Source organism: Urocampus carinirostris, chromosome 4 (genome assembly GCF_059441175.1).
Source record: "Urocampus carinirostris isolate Australia breed hairy pipefish chromosome 4, RoL_Ucar_1.0, whole genome shotgun sequence".
In the NCBI taxonomy this organism is placed as follows: domain Eukaryota; kingdom Metazoa; phylum Chordata; class Actinopteri; order Syngnathiformes; family Syngnathidae; genus Urocampus; species Urocampus carinirostris.
In genome coordinates this window covers 32,671,002-32,691,470 of record NC_142352.1, presented here as the reverse complement: position 1 = coordinate 32,691,470, position 20,469 = coordinate 32,671,002, and the positions used below count along the sequence as shown (strand labels likewise).

Here is a 20,469-nt window from a genome sequence, read left to right as displayed (position 1 = left end):
TTTGCGTTTTTCCGTACAGATTTTCTCGTACGTGGTACACATTTTAAAATGCACAATAAACGTACTTTGTACGGCAAAAACGTACAGGTTGACAGGTATGTGTTTGCTTTTTTACTTTTGGAGAACATTTGTCCTTTTTTTCATTGTCAGACTGACATCGACCACTTGGGAGCGCTCGTGTGACGTTTTGATGTAGTTCGACGCCTGACGTCCCGGACGGGGGGCGGTGCCTAAGAACTTTTTTTTAGCACGTGATCGGTGGAGAGGCATTTCTCGGCATCGAAAAGCTGTTGAATCTCTCATTGTGGTACTAATGTCCATTTAGTTTTGGAGCCTGTTCGTTCAAAAAAAAAACGTTTCTCGGTTTTGTGCTTCTCCTCTATTAACCTGACGGTGAAAATGGCTTCCTCAGAACTCGGTGAGTGTTTTTTTCTCCCCATCCCAAATTCGGTGTCATTTTTTTAACGAATGCGTCGTGGTGCTAACATTAGCCAACGTGGTGCGTTTGTGTTACGCCCAAAATGTTAATTAAGTGAGGAGGAAAAAAACATTTTTTGTGTGTATGGTTGTGTTTGTGTGTCTTGCAGCACTGCTGAGCGTTTCAGATAAAAGTGGACTGCTGGAGTTTGCTAAAAGGCTCGTGGACGTGGGCTTGAGTCTCGTAGCATCAGGTGGAACTGCCAAAGCCCTGCGGGATGCTGGACTGGCTGTCAGGTATACCACGCGTCCCTTGGGAAGCTAACGGGCACATTTACCCCGCATTTGATACCAAACTTAATGTCTTGTAACTTCAAGATCTAGTAACTAGGGATGGCCTGATTGATCCATATTCCAGAATTATCGATATTAAGAAAGTATCGAGTCTCAATGTAAGTGTAAATGTTCTGCATGTATAGCGCTTTTCAAGTCAATGAATGACCTCCCAAAGCGCTTTACAATGTGCTTCACATTTACCCATTCACCCACACTCACGCCAATAGTGGCCGTGCAGCCATACAAGGCAACTACCTGCTCATCTATTGGCCGGAAGTCGAGACTCCTCCGTCAATTGGGTTTTTTGGGGTTTTTAAGGGTTATTGTTCTATCTTCGTTATTCATTATCCATTATCAGTTATCGGTCAGTTCATAATACGCTACAAAGCCTAGGAGCCGGGACACTTACTCTCAGCCCAAAGGCCAAGCTAAGGTCCTAGCCCTAAAGCCTTGCAGCGATCATTGCGAATACACCGTTCCCGGAGGTACTGCAATACCGGGCCGATGCGTGGAGTGGTCAGAGCAAGCTCTTACCTCAAAGTTCAGCTTCTATATATATAAAGTGCCTCTCACACCCAGCATCCCGGGCCACTCTTCAAGTGTATGCCTAATTGAATGACTGACAGGCTCACTTTTAGTATCTCTCCCTACCTGGCCCCGCTACTGCATCCTGTCTGCCAGAAGCTAAATATAACTGGGGTAAACCTTATTTTATTTAATAACAAAAGGACGATGCCCGGTGCACTGTGTCATTCGTGTGGTAAAGTGGTACTGCGGCAAATTTACATAAAGGCATAAAAGAGTTCATGCTAATGAGAGTAACAGGCTGGAATTAAAAATGTTAACATGCTACTGATTCTAGACAAAAAAAAACTGTAAATCCGTTGTCACTATGGCAACAAAGCCTGAAGGGCTTGTTCGTTACATGATTCGTTACTGATTTTTGGGTTTTGACTCTTGACTTTTGCTCTGTATCAGTTGTTGTAGCAATATTTTATTTTTGATACTGTTTATAGATTCTATTGTTTTTACTGTTTGCACTTTCTGACTTCATTTTCAAAATGTTGTGTAGTGGAAGGTATACTAGACATGTTGACATTGTTATATTTGTACTTTTATTACATATGTGCTTTTTGTTTTGCCTCATGGCTTTTTATTCTGAAACGGTTTTGTCAGAAATATTTCTTTCAATATTTTATACTGTTAATGTTTGAATTGTAGTTATTTAACAACAATTAAACATTGTTGTTGCCTAAAATCTCAGTGCTGTGTTTATCGAGGGTTCAATTGTTCAATGATCATAATTTTTCTGAGCAACAAGTATCAGTATTAATCAATACTACCATGTATCGATACTAAAATTCCCTCTATCGCCCATTTTCTAGCAGTAAATCAACATTAGAATGTTTGGCTTATGTATGCTCATTTGTATTATTATTATTGAATTTATTACTCGCAAAAATGATGAGAGACATGTGTATTGACATTAAAGCGGATAAAAAGGATGTGATACACATTTCAAATGATCACTGTGTGTGTTTAAGGGATGTCTCGACCCTCACCGGGCACCCAGAGATGTTGGGAGGCCGTGTGAAGACCCTCCATCCCGCAGTCCATGGTGGCATCCTGGCCAGGAAGACTGCCGCTGACACGGCAGATATGGACAAGCTAGGCTACAGTCTGGTCAGGTGAGAATCTTATGTAAAGGTTTGATCTCGAGTGCTCCTAAAACGAAAACGTTGTGCGCAGTCTGTAAATGTCTGCAACGTGAAGCCTGCTTGATTGATTTTAGCAGCAGGATAATTGGGAACATGCTGCTTGCACAAGATGGTCTTGTGACTCTGGTTTGTGTCGGGTCAAGGGGGCGCTACTGTCATCTGACTCTTTAAAAGTGAACAATGAATATGATTAGTGACATTGGATGCACTCACGGTTTGATCTCTTCAGTTCTCTTTGAGTTGGGATTATTGGGGGTGTGGAATCTTAACTCATGCAGTGCCAGTGCCAGACAGTTTCAGCCATTTTGACTAATTTTTGAAGGCTTACATAAAATCTTGATCCATAGCTAAATAGGCATAGGACACATCAAGAGAAAGCATTGCCATCGTTTAGTAAACAACAATTGAAAATTGCTTCGTTTCTTGAAAACTTCTGATAAAAACGGATTTTTATGAGGTGAGGCATTTCAAGCAGAATTTTCACACCGTTGCTTTTTCATTTGTTTTACATAATTGTGATAACTCCAATATCTAAACATTGCTTTCCAAAAACACAAGGGTACTTTGCTTGCAAAAAAAAAATGTTGCTAGAACAATGAACTTATGAGTGATGCATGGACTTTGCAAGAACTTTTAGGCCCCCCTATTTTTCTGGTGACGTGATCACATGATTTGGGTCATCATAGCAATCGCGTACGGTAACGCTGCACAATTTTGGAATAGAATATACCTTTATTGTCCTTGTTACAAAATGGGTTAACATATTGTGACAACGAAATTGGGCATGACATTCCAGTTTCACACATTCACAGAACACAAGGCATTAAATATGTTGACAAAGATCTGATCAAATCCACTCCTGACACCTAGTGGTGATTTGTCATACTGAAACCATTCCTAGAGGCTTGATACTCACTGAAGGGCAGCCAAAGCCTTTAGAATATATAATATATATATATATATATATATATATATATATATATATAAATTTTTTTTAATTTTTTTTTTTTTTCCCCTTCAAAAAACGTATTTTTAGGTATGGCACTTGGGGACAGTGGTGCTGAAAACATATTTATATGTTTTGGTACTGAATGAGTTAAGGACATGTAGCCTGCTCATTAAAGTATTCCTCATCTTTTGTCAATTGCTGTGTTATGAAATGGTCAGGGTTGGGTAGGGTTACTTTAACTTGATTACTTTCAATTACTTTTGGATAACTCCAATACCAAATATGCTAATAAAAGACAAGAGAAACTAAATATGAATAAAATGACTAAATTGTGTGGAGGCTCGGGGAGTAACGTAATACATGAAACGGCAAAAATGATGTTGGCAAGCTGTTTGAATTTATTTTCATTTTGTTTCTGTCGCATTTTATGTTAGTTTTGCCGGAGATCAAAGCCAGGAGAGAAAGCTTACCACGTGTTGTGAGTCGTCATTTTATTCATATTTAGTCTATTTTGTCTTTTATTAGCTTATTTGGTATTGGAGTAATCCAAAAGTAACTGAGAGTAATCCAGTTAAGTAATCCTACCCAACCCTGGAAATGGGATATGTGTCAGGTACAGCTATATTTTGACACGCGAGCAAACGCAGTTTAAAATTGGTGTTTGAACACAAAAGTACCATAAATTTGGGACTACAGACCACATCTGATTAAAAGCTTCAAGTGCAAATTTAAGGAAGATTCTCAACTTTGTTTTTGTACAAGCCGAACCGGATTTAAAGCTGCAGGCTTGAACAGCCATAAAATGAACCATTCACTTGCTTATCTTAGATTTTAAAAATGGACTCGTTTACTGACTCCTATAGAGTTAAAAATTGCGGCTTCGTATAGGGAAAAATATACTCAATAATTTCACCTGCTGCCACACTAAAAAAATAAAATCGTCTGCACTATTTGTTAGGAAGATTCCCAGCATCTATGTATAATGATTTTTTTTGCACTTGTGTATATATGGTAATGCAAATTCAATTCATATTGCATGCTGCGCTAGTTGATTGAGATTGACATTGCAGTGTCCCAAAACACACTAAATATAAAAAAAAGCGATTGACGAAAACATTTGCTAATGTTGGTTGCTTGGTTGGTTGGGTCCTTTAACCACTAGGGTCGTGTGGTGTGTCTTGGGCAAGTAGAGGCTGGAGGTGCCCATCCCTCTCCATGCCACCGTATGTTTCCACCCGCTCTCAAACCGGAGACCTTTTGCGTGTTAAGCGAATCTGCTAACTACTGCACTACAGAAACATATCTGCTAGTTTACCGTGGCAATAATGCCATATTACAAGGACGTTTTCGTCTGCTACTGACGCGCTCTACTTTGTTTGCCTGTCATTTTAGCTTCTGGTAGGGGCGGACACATAGATATGGCCCTGCCTTCTGCCTGATAGGCAGTAGCAGGACAGAGTGGGAGAGATGCTAAAGTTGTGCCTGTCAGTCTACACGGTTCACGGATCCCTTAACCGCATGGGTTGTATAGTCACCACTGAGGACGCAACTCTGGGCCACTTTCTCCTCTGCTGACTGTCCTTGGCCTGTTTTTGGGTCGAGGCAAAGGTGGTGCCAGTCCTTTCCTTAATATTGTCGGCCCAGTTATCTTGGTTCTTCCTCTTCTCCTGCCCTGTCGGACTATGCCCTGGAGAATGATCTTGGCCAGTCCTGATGATTTTGTGGCGCGACCATATGTATCCGCACAGGTGACAATAGGTCTTTGTAGAGTCCAAGGTGCCCCCTGGTGGTGTTGTGCACCATTTTTTTTCTCACATGAGCTACGTATGTAGCTGATACCTAGAATTTCACATGCATCATATGTCCATGGCCTGGATTAATTAAGAGAGTGGCTCTGGGTGAAAGGGAGCAGGGCTGTGCTAACTAAATATAGAAGCGGCGCTTCGAGGAAATACATAGGACAAACGCACCATGATATTTGTGATCATTTATATACAGTAGTGAGAAATCTAAGTTATTCCAATTAACTTCACTATTATGTATTTAGAGATATGTTTTAATAATACCAGTCTATGAGACTTTGACAAGACCAATTAAACCATGGCGCCAGCGACCTTCTATGGCAGGGGTCGGCAACCTATGGCACGCGTGCCACTGCTGGCATGCGAGGGGTTAACCAGTGACTCGCACATCAAGTGTACACGTCATGACAAGACGAAACATGAATTGAGTCTGACATGGCAGAGGCATTAAAACGCGTTGTGTCCAGATACAGCAAACAAACACAGACCCTGAAAACATTTGTCACTGCAACAAACGCCATCACTGAAGCAAGCCATGACATTGCTCATTGCATGGCAAAGCACGGAAAAGTATTTACTAATGGTGAATACATTAAAGGTGTGTGTTTCAAGTTTTGATAGTTTCTAAAATAAGATTTTATTGATGAATGGTATGGTAGCTGTCCATATCCAGTGTTTGAAATAATGTCTGCGTGCATCTTTTACGTCGGGCGTACAACTTTCACAACGTCTCTGCCCGGGTGGCCGACTACTTTTTCAAGAAAGAAAGAAAAAACCTCTTTTCAAATCAAACGTTTGCTTTATTCCGATTTCGAAATCTGCGTTCGGTTTGGAATTTTCAGAATTTCCATTCATTTTGCAATTTGCATACTCTGCAGCCGATCAGAAGACATCGAATAACTTCGTGCTTCCGGACTTTCCTGAGCGTTATAGGTCGCGCATTTGCATATAATTTTCCAAAGTTGTTCAGGATATGTCAGATTGTGCAGTCTCTTTATGCGTGAGAAGATAAGCAGGACATTGTGGTTGAGCCTTTTAGCATATTTATTCCTCAACTGCAAGCAAAACAAGAACACGGCCCCATTCAATACAACATGGCAATTGACAATAGCAAAACGAAATATGGTGCGTGCGTAATGACGTCACACAATGGAAAACGTCTTACCGCAATATCACGAGTAAGAGCGCTATTAAATTGACAAATCTTAACAAAAGTAAATGCACAGAGAACACAAAAAAATGGAGAAGTGGTTAGGAATCAAGCCAAAACCTCAGCCCCAGAATACATTTCCAAAGGAAGCAAAATTTATGAGGCTATAAAACGTAAACGTACATTAAAACATTGTGGAATGAGGAGTTCACGTGGCTTGTAGCAAACATTGCATGAATGAAGATGAGTAAACACAGGTACACACTGATGGCAGATGGAAAACACCGATGTCATATCCATGCAATAAATGTTAGAAGTAGATTTATAATGAACTTAATTTTAAAGTGTTGTTCTGTTAAATATTCTGATTATCAATCCTTAATACTTTGCAACAATGTTTTCTTTTTTTCTTCTTTTTTTTTTTTTGCTATTAGTTGTCTTATTGTGTTTCAAGTTGTGAGAAATGGGGCAGGCAACTTTATGGCTGGTTAGGCAACTTTTCAGAATTGTCTGCCTGGGTGTCCGGTAACTTTTTGTCACCAGTTTCAGACACTGCCATATCACTTGATTTTGATTGTAGTTCATTGTTGATGAAGAATAGTTGAAGTCATGGATGTCTACAGGTCTTTCCACATGTTGCTCACAGTAATTTTTTAGTTTGTTGATTAACAAGAATAGTGGAAGATAAATTGGTCAGTTATACAATTTCAATCTATATCCATGTTGTATATTCGGACTCGTGTAAATGATAGCTCTGTTGGATATAAAAAAAATTGTTATGCGAGTCATTAATCTTGGTGTGTCACACTGATTTACAAGAAAATTTGAAAGTGGCACTCCACACCGAAAAGGTTGCTGACCCCTGTTCTATGGTATGGGAAACGCAGAGAAGTCTATTTAAAATTCTCCTAATGTGCTCTTTCAAAGGGTGGTTGTTTGCAACCTGTACCCATTTGTCAAAACTGTGGCCAACCCGAATGTGAAAGTCGAAGACGCCGTGGAGCAAATAGACATTGGTGAGCCGTATTCATGAATCTGGTTGTTAGCAATGTACAAACTGTCACGTTTTCAAATTCATGTGACCTGATCCGTCTCTTTTCCCTCTTTCAACAAGGCGGTGTAACTTTGCTGAGAGCGGCAGCTAAGAATCACGCTCGGGTAACAATTGTTTGCGACCCTGCTGATTATTTCCTGGTCGCCAAGGAGATGGAGGGCTCTGAAGATAAGGATACTACACTGGAAACACGAAGAACTCTTGCTCTCAAAGTAAACATATTCTAGTGTTGTTTCATGATTAGGCCTACAAGTATCGGCTATTTTTCTAGCTGACTAGTCACTGACTATTGAAACGATCAGTCGAATAATCAGGTAATCATTTTTTTTTCTTAAATTTAGCACCAAATTGATTGAATCATTTGGCAAATGATAATTCACATGAGTGAATGGGTGTATTGAACATACTCTGGATTTGTACAAAAATTAAAACTAAAAGTAATTGGGCACTGTACTCTGTCAGTAGAGAAATACGTCCATACATCTCTGAACATTTTTTAGGGACAGGCAAATAAAAAATACATTAAAATCCAGTAAACGTTGTTTTATCCCTGTGAATAATGAAGAGGCCCATTCGCAGCAGTACAGCAGTGAATACAAAAAAACATGATGTCCATTTTGTGAAGTTCGTAAAGTCCGTAACAAAAGTACATAACGGTTCTCAACAGTTTGAAATCAAACGGTTTTAACAACTGACGTTTGTTCTTCGGACTACATGCATTTAATTTCAAATGTGTTTCTTCGGGCTCAGTCTGGTGTAACACTCGAGCCCTTTGTTTTTATAGCCAAATATACGCATGTAATGTGTACATGAATGCATGCCATCAAAACCGCATTGACTTGAACGTCACCTGAATCTTACTGAGTCAAGTCAGAATCCGTTTTATTCATCTGTCGGACGTGCTCATTAAATGCTTGTGTGTCACCAATCTACCGCCATGATATCTGAGGTCTACATTGCAAGTAGTCATATTTTATTGGCCGTATCCAGGCTAAAATGCACCAAAACTTTAGAAGTTTTTGGTCCTTATAATTGATGTTGACGCGGCCATTCTTGTATTATTGTTCCCAGAGGTGAGCAGCAACAGAGTACATTTACTCTGTTACATTTACTTGAGTAAGTTTGGGGAAAATTTTGTACTTCTAGAAGTATTTTAAAATCCCTCTACTTTTACTTGAGTAATTCTGTTAAGAAAACGTTTACTCGGCTACATTAGGCAACAATGAAGTCGTTACTTCATAAATCCCCTCCACGTCCGTCTCCGTTAAGGCGCATATACTATGATGGAGATCTCCGCCAGGCTCTATCATTTTTAAGCAATCAAACTTAGCACCCTTGTCTCGTGACCATATTCAACGTCAGCGGAGGAAATTTTGTTCACGGGTGAAACCGATCTAAAATGTCGCTTAGAAATACAGACTATGAAAACACAGAAGAGGGGTAGCAGAGATTATATTAATCTAGAGATGCCTTTCTCAATTTTATTATCTATTTTATTCATTTTTTTTTTTTCTGTCGACATCATCGACCAATTGTTGCAGCCCTATTCATGATTATCCACCCTGCCGATGTCAACTTCCGTCTTGACTTTCGCAAAAGTTGCATCTTGAAAGTGTTTTTCTTTCTTAGGCCTTCACTCACACCGCTCAGTACGACGACGCCATTTCCGATTACTTCCGTGGGCAGTACAGCCGAGGGGTTTCCCAGTTGCCTTTGCGTTACGGCATGAACCCGCACCAAGCTCCTGCTCAGCTGTACACGCTGCGTTCGGACCTCCCCCTTAAAGGTTCTTCTATTTTAACTGTACCCTCTCCAAACGGTGGCAAACTTGAGAAAAAATGTGTGGGGCACGTGCAGCATTTTGATGTGCTGCAGTAAATGTTCAAGTTTTAATGTAGTTAGTGACAACAAATTGATAAATATTTACCAAAACACTTACTGTTTGCGCATGTCTGCAGTCTCCAGTGGTTCAACTGGTTAAGTATTATAATCTTCTTTATCAGTAGCAGCAGATTTCTATTTTCTTTGTACTTTGAGGTGAAAGAAGTGTTGACAATGCAAACAATATAGTTGACCTTTTCAGGTCAAAACATTAGTAGAGGTAAAAAAAAAAAGTGAGATTACACTACCAAACAAAAATAAATTCCCGTTTTCTTCTCATTTTACTATGAAAAATATGAATTGGATTTTTTTTAAACATTTTATTGCAAGAACACTTCACAATGCATGCACTTTGCAAGATCTTTTGAGCGCCCGGTGAATCACTTTAATATGAAAAGTAACTTATGGCAATTGTCCATTTACAGGTATCTTGGAACGAGAATGGCTTTGTCAAAATTTTAGTGTTATTGTTGCAAATTATCATTGACAATTAAGGTTATTTTGCCCCCCAACCCTACACACAATGTTCCAGATGTTTTTATTGCATTTCTAAAGAATTCTTATCTTTGCAATCCATTTTTGGTTGTCAGTGGTCAACGGCTCGCCCGGCTTCATCAACTTGTGTGACGCACTGAATGCCTGGCAGCTTGTGCGGGAACTGAGAAGCGCCACGGGCGTGGCCGCCGCCGCCTCCTTCAAGCATGTCAGCCCGGCCGGTATGATGGATGCCAAAAAGACTTCCCCATCTTGACTTTTCCTTAAAGAAAGATCTTTTTTTGAATGAAGGAGCTGCTGTTGGAGTTGCCCTGACTGAGGAGGAGGCCAAGGTGTGCATGGTGCATGACATGCTGAAGGATCTCAGCCCGTTGGCCACCGCCTATGCCAGGGCCAGAGGTTGGACCGGTCGCTCGCTCTCTCGTACATTTTAATGGGATAAAAACAAAAGGCACCCGAGTACAATTTGAAATACAGTGGTCCTTCTAAATGAGATTAATTTCTTCCCGGAATCGAGTTCGCATTTAGAATTTCTTGTCTCTCTGACAAATTTTCCCCATAAGAAATAACTGAAAGCCAGTGGATGCATACCAAGTATGGCTGCAACGAACTATTATTTCAATAATCGATGAACTGGTCTATTATTCTTTTGATAAATCGTTGAATCCAATTTTTAAAAGACATTTTTAATGTCCTTCTATGTTAAAATATTGACGTTTTGGACTGAGAGAAGTATAGTGCACAAAACCCCAGAATATTCTATAATATAAAATGATAAGATACTCTTTTTCTACCATCTTATCCAAAGATCATATTTCATTTAAACTTATCATACTAAACAAAAATGAAGATAGAGCAATAAATAAAATTGTATGCATATTAAAATTTGTATCTGCAAAACAATATCAAAAATGTATAAACCCACTTTCAAAGGGAATTTGTTATTTATGTTTTTGGTTAAATCTTTAAATATGAGAAACATTCCCAATGCTGAAGAGTCTGATCCTTGTGTTGGTATAAAAATTTCATTATTTTTCTCTTTACTTTATACATCTTTTTAATTCATTTATGTATATTTTTCTTCCCCTGCATTTCTGCAGTATTTTCGGTTCCCTTGATAATTGTTAACTTTGGAGTGAAGGACTCTTTCTACCACTTCATAATTATGGAATGTTCAAAAAAATAAATAAATAAATACAGACGCTGCCCCCTTCCCCACTTGGGAACGAGAATGAATGATCTGTACGAAACATGTTTAATTTCCCAGGTTCTGACCGGATGTCCTCTTTTGGAGACTTTATTGCTGTTTCCGATGTGTGTGATGTCCCCACGGCCAAAATTATATCAAGAGAGGTAAAAAAATAACAAAATGCACATTTTCTTTTCATTAGTCAAAGAAAATTGACAAGGTTGCTTATGCAAATTATCTCTTTTAGGTGTCCGATGGAATCATTGCACCGGGTTATGACGAAGAAGCTCTTAGAATCCTGTCCAAAAAGAAAAATGGAAACTATTGCGTTCTTCAGGTGCCAGTTTTTTCCTGTTTTGTCAACAATTTGCCTTACGTGGATAGGAAAAATAAATGAACAGTTAAGAAAATGCAACATGTGATATGACCTTAAGACATTCATTGCCAGCCTACTACTGTCACGCCCACCCAACGCACACACAAAGCCCCCCCCAACCTGCCCCCGTGATAGCATTTGCTGCGTGCTCTCAGATGCAGAACACAATGCATGATACGTTGACATCAATGACAACAAAGACAATTCATTTCAAAATCTACAAAGTATCGAAACTGCAAAAAGTTGACCGCTCTACAGCAAGGGATTGCCATATTAGCAGACGCTACAGCCCTCTGAAGAGTGTTTAACAGGCTGCCAATGGCCCTCTGATGGTAGCTTGGACCTGTTTTTAGGGTGGTCTATACCATTATTAGCTAAATTGCTGCAGCATTTATTGTGAACTTTGCCATGACCAAACAGTTTGGTTTTTGCATGCTCAGTATTTTTTACGGTTATACGACTCAATTTCCTTTTTACATACATGCAACCAAATATCACTGGTTTACCCCTGCCGCATAATGGGGGCAGCTCATTTTTTGTGTTTTGTGCTACTTTTTCCACTTTTCTTTTTTTAGTGTTTGTTTATGTGTTTGTCCTGCTGTCGGTCAGCCCTCTCGAGGGATATGACCGAGGTAGATGGATAGATAAATGAATTATTCTATCATTAATTTCAATGGTGGTGACTTGAGTCAGCTGTTTTGTGACGTGTTAAAATGAGCTTACAAGTCATGGCCATCTTTTTGTTTTAGCACCACCGAGTTATCCTTTAAAACATAGGTTTTTTTTGTCCATATCTAGCTACAGAATGCAATCTTTTGACAAGAGTGCAAGTGTTTCTAGTTATGTGATCACTGCTGGCTCTTTATTGTATTAGTTGAAGCTCATTTTAGCTCGGGTGTCCTACGGTAAGAACGAACATTCTGTCAGGGTTTGGACTAGTAGATTAGCGAGAAAAAGAGAGACAATGATTGAGAAAGGAATAATTAAAGAGAGGAGAGAAAAGGGGAAAGAGGGAAGAGAAAAAGACAAAGAGAAAAAATGGAGGGATGAAGAGGGCAAAAGAGAAATAAGAGAAAGAGAAAAAGGAGAGAAGGACAAAGTTAAAAAAAAAATAGAGGGAAAAATAAAGTAAAAGAAATACAACAGTGTCTCTGCGAGTGGGTCCTGGTTTTCAACCTTCAGCTCGTTTTTCTCGTGTGCTTCTCTGAGCATTGTCTCACGGGCTGGATTCAATCCCTTGCTGTGCCTGCATAGTTGACACCCTTGCTTTAGTTTATTTGTTTTCCATCTTGGCGGCAGATGGACCCTGAGTATGAGCCAGACGACACAGAGGTGCGAGTCTTGTTTGGCCTCTACCTCAAGCAAAAAAGGAATGTGGCACTCATCAACCCGGAATTCTTCAGCAACGTTGTGTCTAAGGGTTCGGTGGGTATAAACCTTTGGGCTTCCTGATCCCTTTTAACCCCCGCCACTAGTAATGAACGTTCTTAACTATTCTTTTCAACCTGTTTCTAATATTTCTGCTCTGACCCAAACTTTTCGCTTTGGGCAGCTGTCTGAGGCGGCTGTGCGGGACCTGACAGTAGCCACCATCGCCGTCAAGTACACTCAGTCCAACTCTGTGTGCTACGCCAAAAACGGACAGGTACGCACATCCAAGGAAAACATCCCAACCGGAGCTCCGTCTAAGCGGGACCTTTGTTGTCCAGGTCATCGGGATCGGCGCCGGGCAGCAGTCCCGCATCCACTGCACCAGACTGGCCGGCGACAAAGCTGACAACTGGTGGCTCAGGCACCACCCACGCGTGCTGGGCATGAAGTTCCGCAGTGGCATCAAGCGAGCGGAAATGGCCAACGCTATCGATCAGTATGTCAGTGACACTATTGGAGAGGTAGGCTGGAAATAAATGCGGTAATCCCTGTTTTTTTCGTGGGTATTAGTCAAAAAAGGACCCATGATGGTCAAAAGCAGCGAAGTAGAAACCTCTATTTATTGAATACTCTATTATACATTGGAAGCCAGGAACTATGAAGTAGTCCATACTTGTTCTTACATTATACTCACACATATACACGACTGTACTGTCATACAGACGAGGTCAAAGCGATGTACACGCACTACTTTACTCATACACACCACTACGCTCTCACACATACTGTTATAATCTCATAGACACTCAACAATACTCTCACACATACTACTATACTCTCATACACACACTACTATGCTTTTAAACACATACTGCTATACTCTCTCACATACAAGTGTACTCTCCGCACACACTATTATACTCTATCATTCAACTAACCTACCTCATACGCACACACATGACTTATAGACTCTTAAACACATTACTATACTTTCTCACACAGCATTATTATGTATATTACTTGAAGGCAGGGGTCTCCAACCTTTTTGAAGCTGAAAGCTAGATTTGTAGCTAAATAGCACAAAAGGCATTCAGTTTAAAATACATATTTAAAATTACTCATGTAATTACTGCAAAATTCGCATTATAAGACGAATCTTTTAACCCGGCGGCTTGTGCAACGATGCAGCCAATTTATGCAATTTTTCCAACGGCCGCCAGGGGCACCCGGGCAGTAAAGGTAAGAGTGAGAACGGTGTTATATACAGTAGGTGTCGAGGAAGACGCAACTTTTATGGAACTTCGCGCTTTGTGTATGAATAAAACTAGCATAACAAGACCCTTATAATGGAGAAGGTGTCAATTGAAAGTCCATGTGAGTGACTAAGCCAAGGAGTGCCACCGAGAAAGCAGCGAGTGCTGATCCTAAAGCCGCGGAAGAATTTCCGTAGCGCTTTGCTGCGATCATTTCTGAGGGAGGTCATATTCCTGTTACAAATAAAACTTCAAAGAGAAGAGAAAAAAGAGAGGCTAGAGAGTAGGGAGGAGCTGGCCAATTAGGAAGAAGTTGCTGCCTTGGTAGAGAAACCCAACTGATAAAAAATCTTTTGATGCGGAATGTTGGTTTGTGAAGCGGTTTTAGGTACCTGTACAACGTTGTTGACGCACAGGCAGACACGGGCAATAAAAAAAAGACGGGCAATTGTTTAGCGAATCAGAATGCAGGACACAAATTTGGCTGTGCGTAAATGAGTCATTTATATTTTTATTTTTTGTATACAGACGATCTGTTAAAGCTTTTCTTGCCTAGAGTTATCACATATTTGCATTGTCAATCTATCACTATTGTGCGACACAGTACATGCAACTATCAGTGGCTAGCATCGCAGTAGAAACCAGCTTAGCCAACATGGCCACTAGCTATGGAGCTTAGCATTGCCAACGCACATGTAAGCATTAGCAGCTAGCGTCAATGATAGTAGCATTAGATGCAAGGGGAAGAAATTCATACAAACCAGGCTTGCGGAACTGTTATGTTTATTTAAAATATTGATCATTTTTATCCGTGTCAAAAATTCGATGAAAATTATACCCTATCTGTTGCTAATTATCAAGCGGAATGTGTTTTTCTTTCTTCTGTATTTGTAATTTTTTTGTTTCTATTGTAACCTTAATTTGAGAAACACAACGCACGCACTTTAGATACAAAACACCGCAGTGACATCTGAAAACATTTATGCAACCTTCTAGAGGATAAATGAGTTGTTTTTGACATTTTATTGCATAAAGGAGCAAAATTGGATTTTTTTACTGTACAGTGGAACCTCGGTTCTCGACCATAATCCATTCCAGAACCCTGTTCGAAAACAGATTTGTTCGATCACCGAAAATCGTTTTTCCCATTAAAAGTAATGTAAAATCGTTTTAATCTGTTCCAACACCCTGAATGTTTTCCATGAACGTAAACATGAAGCTAACCCAGGCTAATCGTACGTTCGCGTTGGCGTAATCTTCCGTACGAAAGATTACGCTAACATGAACGTGTAAAAATAAAAAAGGATTATGAATAGGATTTCTTACCTTTGTGGTGGACGGTGGGGAGAGAAAAATCATCAAAAGTTTTTCAACCTCTTCCAAAACTTGCGGCAGTTGCTTGCTTATAGCGCTAACTTCCTTAGCCCCATCACTCGATTTCACAGCCTCCTTATTCTTTACTATCGTACTGATAGTAGATTTAGCCATGCTGTATTCACTAGCAAGATCGGAAATTCGTACACCTCTTTCAGATTTAGCTATTATGTCTTTCTTAAAGGCAATAGTTGGACGAACAACTTGTTTTTTTTTCACCTGTCTTGTGTGCACCGACCTTCTTCGGAGGCATAATTAGGCGCTAAAACACCCGTACGCCGCTCAGCATCGCACCCTAGCGTACCGGCGTTCGAACTCTGATTTTTTTTGACCGAAAAGCGAAGCAAGAATTTCTCGAAATATTTGGTCGAACACCGATTTGTCCGAACTGAGAGGCGTTCGAAAACCGAGGTTCCACTGTACTTAGTTCCATATTTTTCTACATACTCACAATATTTAATCTAGTCCTCAATTTATACATCTAAATTGAAGGACAATGTAATTTCTCTATAAAAAACGCTACTGTATGGTCGTTGTCAGGTCGCTGGAGTTTCCTTATTCCTCGAGAAACGATGATAAGCGAATGCAATTTGGTCAGTTACTGCGGAAACCACCAATATTAATACAAAAGCTGACCTCTCGCGTATGTGTTGCAATCTGGCACTATTCCCTATTGTATGGTTGCCTTGTCGCCTAGAGATTTCGGGCTCATATTTTTTTTGCCATAGCCCGCGCTTGCGTTTACTTTCAGCACAACCGTAAAAATCTGCTCGTCTTTGTAATCGCCTTCAAACTCTGTGGTAATTGTCATTTTGAATGGTCACATGATCCCAAAACACGTGACCTACGCAACTTGGAGGAGAGCTTAAATCTGCTTAAGGTGTGCGGGGGCACAGTCCCCTTGACATTCTGCAGCCAATGGCGTTGGCGCCCAATTCCCAAACGCAGGCTTTGGAATGAACAACATTTAGGATGACAGTTCTGTGCCCGTGAGGATGATTTTTCCCAATACAATTTCAGACATCCTAGAATTGACGAACACGAAGCCACACTAAATCGTCTTTCACGTTGCTTGATCAGGGTCCAGATTTGGCCGTTTGGAAGTCGATGTACGAAGAGGTCCCGGAGTTTCTGTCGGAGACTGAAAGGAAAAACTGGATCAGCATGCTGCAGGCGGTAGCTGTCAGCTCCGATGCCTTCTTCCCTTTCAGAGATAACATCGACCGGGCCAAACGGGTACGCGATCCCTTCACATGCTGCGTACATCCTGCCTTTAAGTAACATCGCCCCCATTTCGTTGCAGAGCGGCGCGGAGTACATCGCCGCCCCGTCGGGTTCCACGGCAGACCAAGTGGTGATCAACGCCTGCAACGAGCAAGGCATCACTCTGGTGCACACCAGCCGCCGACTCTTCCATCACTGAGCCCTCAACTTGAGCGCGTTTAGGCACCTTTTGTCTATCACTGAAGATATTGAAAACATTCCACCTTGATGTTCAAATCATCAGAGCTCAGTCATGATTCAGTGTCCAATAAACCTTTGAGATCATTGAATGGTTGCCTTTTTTCTACATTTGTTCAAATGTTTTGCGAGATTTTGTACAGAGTTCTGAAATGCAGCATTATCCACCTGTGTTTACCCATCTCATGTGATGGTCTTTCCTCCACTTGGTGTCCTCTGTAAATGGTAGCACAGTTGCTCAGGCACAGGGTCTTGCTTCAGAAAATCGGTGAAATTTATAAGTCGAAGGCCTATCAACATCGCCGCAAGTAGTCTTACTTGACATACAACCCTAAGGCTTATATGACGTTCTAGGTCTAGCAAAACTTCAATAATTATTCTTTGAGGTAAAACCTTCATATTCCTGAAATTTGGGATTGCTGATTCACAGAACTGCCCCAGTGTTATAATTCCAGACAAGATCAATTCTATGAAAATAAGTTTCTTGATTCATTTTATGTAGAATTTTCCCCTATCTTGCTAGTGAGCTAGTGGGGGAAAAAAAAAACTTTTTGCTCATGCACTAAAAAGTTATGCAGTGGTACTTCTAATCAAAACTGCCTATAAAATATTTGTTGGATGATTTAGGGGATTGGAAACAAAAAGTATGTAAAGAATGTAAGAGTATTAAGTAAACTTGTAAATATTGTGTGTGACTTGTTGGTTTTAGACTGATTTCTACTGGCACATTTTTTTCCACAAATCTGCTTTTATTTAAAATGAATTTTAAAGTGTTGTGTGTCGTTTGAGGTGTCCCTAAAATGTTGAAACTAGAATATTTTCTCTTAGGTGTGTTGGAAAAATTCTTATGAATTGTTAACACAACTATCTGCTTTAATCTTAATTTTATTGGAGGTATTTGGGACTGAAACACATTAGGAAAAAGGAAAAGGGGGGTGAAGACTGATTTCATGCTCGTCCCTGCCGTTTACTGCTCGTGAAAGTAAGAAAATGACTTTCAAATACAGTCCAAAAGCCAACCCAAACCTCAAACCACGAAAAAAAAAGTTTATTTGAACGTGTCTTGAAAAGGCACGTACTCGATCAAGACTTTAAGCCGGGAAATGGCAGTGGAGGGTAGCAAAGTTTCAAATTGCGTACAGCACCTTTATTCATGTCAATTTAAAAAAAAATGCAACCAGTCGGACATGAGAAGAAACAACCTCCATTTAATTGTGAAAAGCACAAAATAAGATTCCAACACCAGTGCAGTGAGAATTTTAGTACGTTGCTGTGATTGTGTTACTTTCAGACTTTACTACATTGAGACTTCCCATCAAGTACAAACATCTTTGGCGTGGATATTAAGATACAAAAATAGAACTGATACAATCACACTTCTCATTCACACACAGAAATTAAAAAGGGACAAATTAGTAAGAGTGTGACCCCCTTCTGTTACCAGCAGAAACTGAAGGTTTTGAAGCAAAACATTGTTAATCAGAAATGATTTTGTTTTGAAGAATTTAGTGCCTGCTGTGGTGCCTACATTCCCTAAACAGAACCAACAGTCAAATGTGAAGGGATCAAACTGATCAGGAAGAAGTGCAGTTAAACATCTTTGGATGAGCTTTGGGTTGAATCCCTTGTTTTCCACGGCAGACAACATGAAAGCTCTTGTTTTCATACAGTGCAGTAATAAATTGGAGAGGGAGCCAAGCAGATGGTCTGACTGGGGTCCGCTCACTCCCGAGGATCCGGGACCGTCAGCGCGTGCGCAAGTAGGTCCGGGCGGAGACACTCAATAGGGCAGTGAATGTTCTGAAAAGACAAGAAAATGATTGTGATGAGGAATAAAAACGAGAGTGCACTCGACTGGTTTGCTCATATAATTCTCATTTAAAGTCGAGGGTGGGCAGATCGATACAATAGATCCTATTGTCTCAAGGTTATTATTGTCTTATCATTTTAACCATCTCCCTAATAACGTTGTTACTGGGTCGTAAAAGTACAGTATATTGTAACTTTCAAATTCGATCCAATTCTGGTTCCGCTTTAGCTGCACTACTTATTTTACTTTCCAACTACTGTGCAAAAAAGGTACCGTATTTTTTGGACTATAAGGCGCACCTGATTATAAGCTGGACTTTCAAATATTCCCCCTTATGAATTTTTTTTTAAATAAAGCGCATCGAACTATAAACAGTGGTTGACTTTGAAGTATTTTATTTTTTATATTGTTAACACTTTTTAAAATGTATTGTTTACAGTATTTGCACTTTTTCAGAATATTGTGCAGTTTAAGGTATTCTATTGTCATGTTTACTTTTTTTATATATATATTCGTTACATTGCTGCTGTTTCTTTTGTTTGACTCTTGACTTTTGTTCTGAAACAGTTGTAACACTAATTAGTTTGTATATATATATATATATATATATATATATATATATAAAATGTTTACTTTTAAGTATTCAAGCATCAATATTTACAATAGGATTGTGCCTCTAGTACTAGACTTTGACTATTGTCAATTTGAATTATAGATATGGGTTTCCCGATCCAATTCGATTGGTCCGATATTGCCCCCAAAACTTTACCAGATATTATACGATTTCATCCAACATTTCTAAAATTGGCTCAGCGAATGTCTCTCCTGCCTAAATACTACTGCTCTTATTTCCATTCTCGTCTGTAGCATAAATACACAATTGTTGGTCTAAAAGAGTTAACTTTTTGTTTTGGTTACAGATAACCGAAATTGGCTCCATTTTCCCAGTGGAATGAAGAAAGATTGTTTATAATAGAAATATATTCATGTTACTGAAGACTGTACTATGGAAAGAAGCCTTTGATTTTATCCATAATATTCATTTTGTTGTGCTAACCGCAAAAGCGCCTCATCTCGATAAGTCCAAGGTTCACAAGACCACAGGGGCAAGCTGTCCAAATGACTGATAGCAGAAAATTAATTATATGATAAAAAAACAAATCAGAACTTCAACAGTGCTTTTGCAAGGCCTCAGAAAAGTATAAATTATTGCTTTAAATATCACTTGCACACTTTTGCCAGAGTTTAGCCTTTGTCGATATCACAATGGTGTCCAGAATCTGCCGATTGAAAACTTCTCTAGGAGCCTCTGATTACACCGACATTCTTATCACCCAAAATTCAATGAACGAAGAAGCGAAGGCCAGGAGAGGAAAGCGAATTTCCTTTAACATTACCCACCTTCCTGTCCCCCACTTTTGTGCCACTTGTACATCATTTAACCTTAATTTTTCAACTTTAACCTGCAGAGTTTGAACGGGTACTTGAAAGGCTTAAATTTTAACACTTTATTTTCAAGGATATAAAAGCTCTTTAATATGGGGTGAAATACTTGTAGATGCTTGAAATTGTTGCCGACACTGCTCTTTGATGGGTTCTCTCTTCAATTGCATTTCTTCTTCCCTTGTGATTAACGGCAGCTGGCATTAGTTTCTATGGTATTGTCCTATGAGCATCATCGCCCCCCAAGGGTCGCACCCAAGAGGACCGAGCATGCTACACCTATGAAATGTGTATTAGTACTAGAATTATGTACCAATTATGAGCATTTATTATGTGCCATGCAAAAAAATGAAGGGATTTCCCAGTGGTAAATTGTAGAAGGAAGGGTGA

General features: G+C 39.8%; 2 protein-coding genes across 3 annotated transcripts in view; one reads left to right on the top strand and one right to left on the bottom strand.

The window, feature by feature from the left end:
- The first annotated feature begins 249 nt into the window (after positions 1–249).
- On the top strand, positions 250–16,913 carry atic (5-aminoimidazole-4-carboxamide ribonucleotide formyltransferase/IMP cyclohydrolase). Its single transcript, XM_088334220.1, has 15 exons — positions 250–418; positions 588–714; positions 2,298–2,441; positions 7,300–7,388; positions 7,487–7,638; positions 9,056–9,212; positions 9,898–10,023; positions 10,094–10,201; positions 11,070–11,155; positions 11,239–11,328; positions 12,667–12,792; positions 12,920–13,012; positions 13,077–13,259; positions 16,446–16,601; positions 16,669–16,913. The coding sequence occupies exons 1-15, from the start codon at positions 400–402 to the stop codon at positions 16,786–16,788; spliced, it is 1,776 nt and encodes a 591-aa protein (XP_088190346.1). The 5' UTR covers positions 250–399; the 3' UTR covers positions 16,789–16,913.
- A 1,101-nt stretch (positions 16,914–18,014) lies between these two features.
- The window catches only part of LOC148367348 (fibronectin-like), a 62,927-nt gene continuing 60,472 nt past the window's right edge, over positions 18,015–20,469 (bottom strand). For both annotated transcript variants that reach the window (XM_088334218.1, XM_088334219.1), the window contains one exon: positions 18,015–18,626. In XM_088334218.1, the coding sequence (XP_088190344.1) occupies positions 18,549–18,626 (78 nt within the window). In that variant the 3' untranslated portion in view covers positions 18,015–18,548. The remainder of the gene's footprint in view (positions 18,627–20,469) is intronic.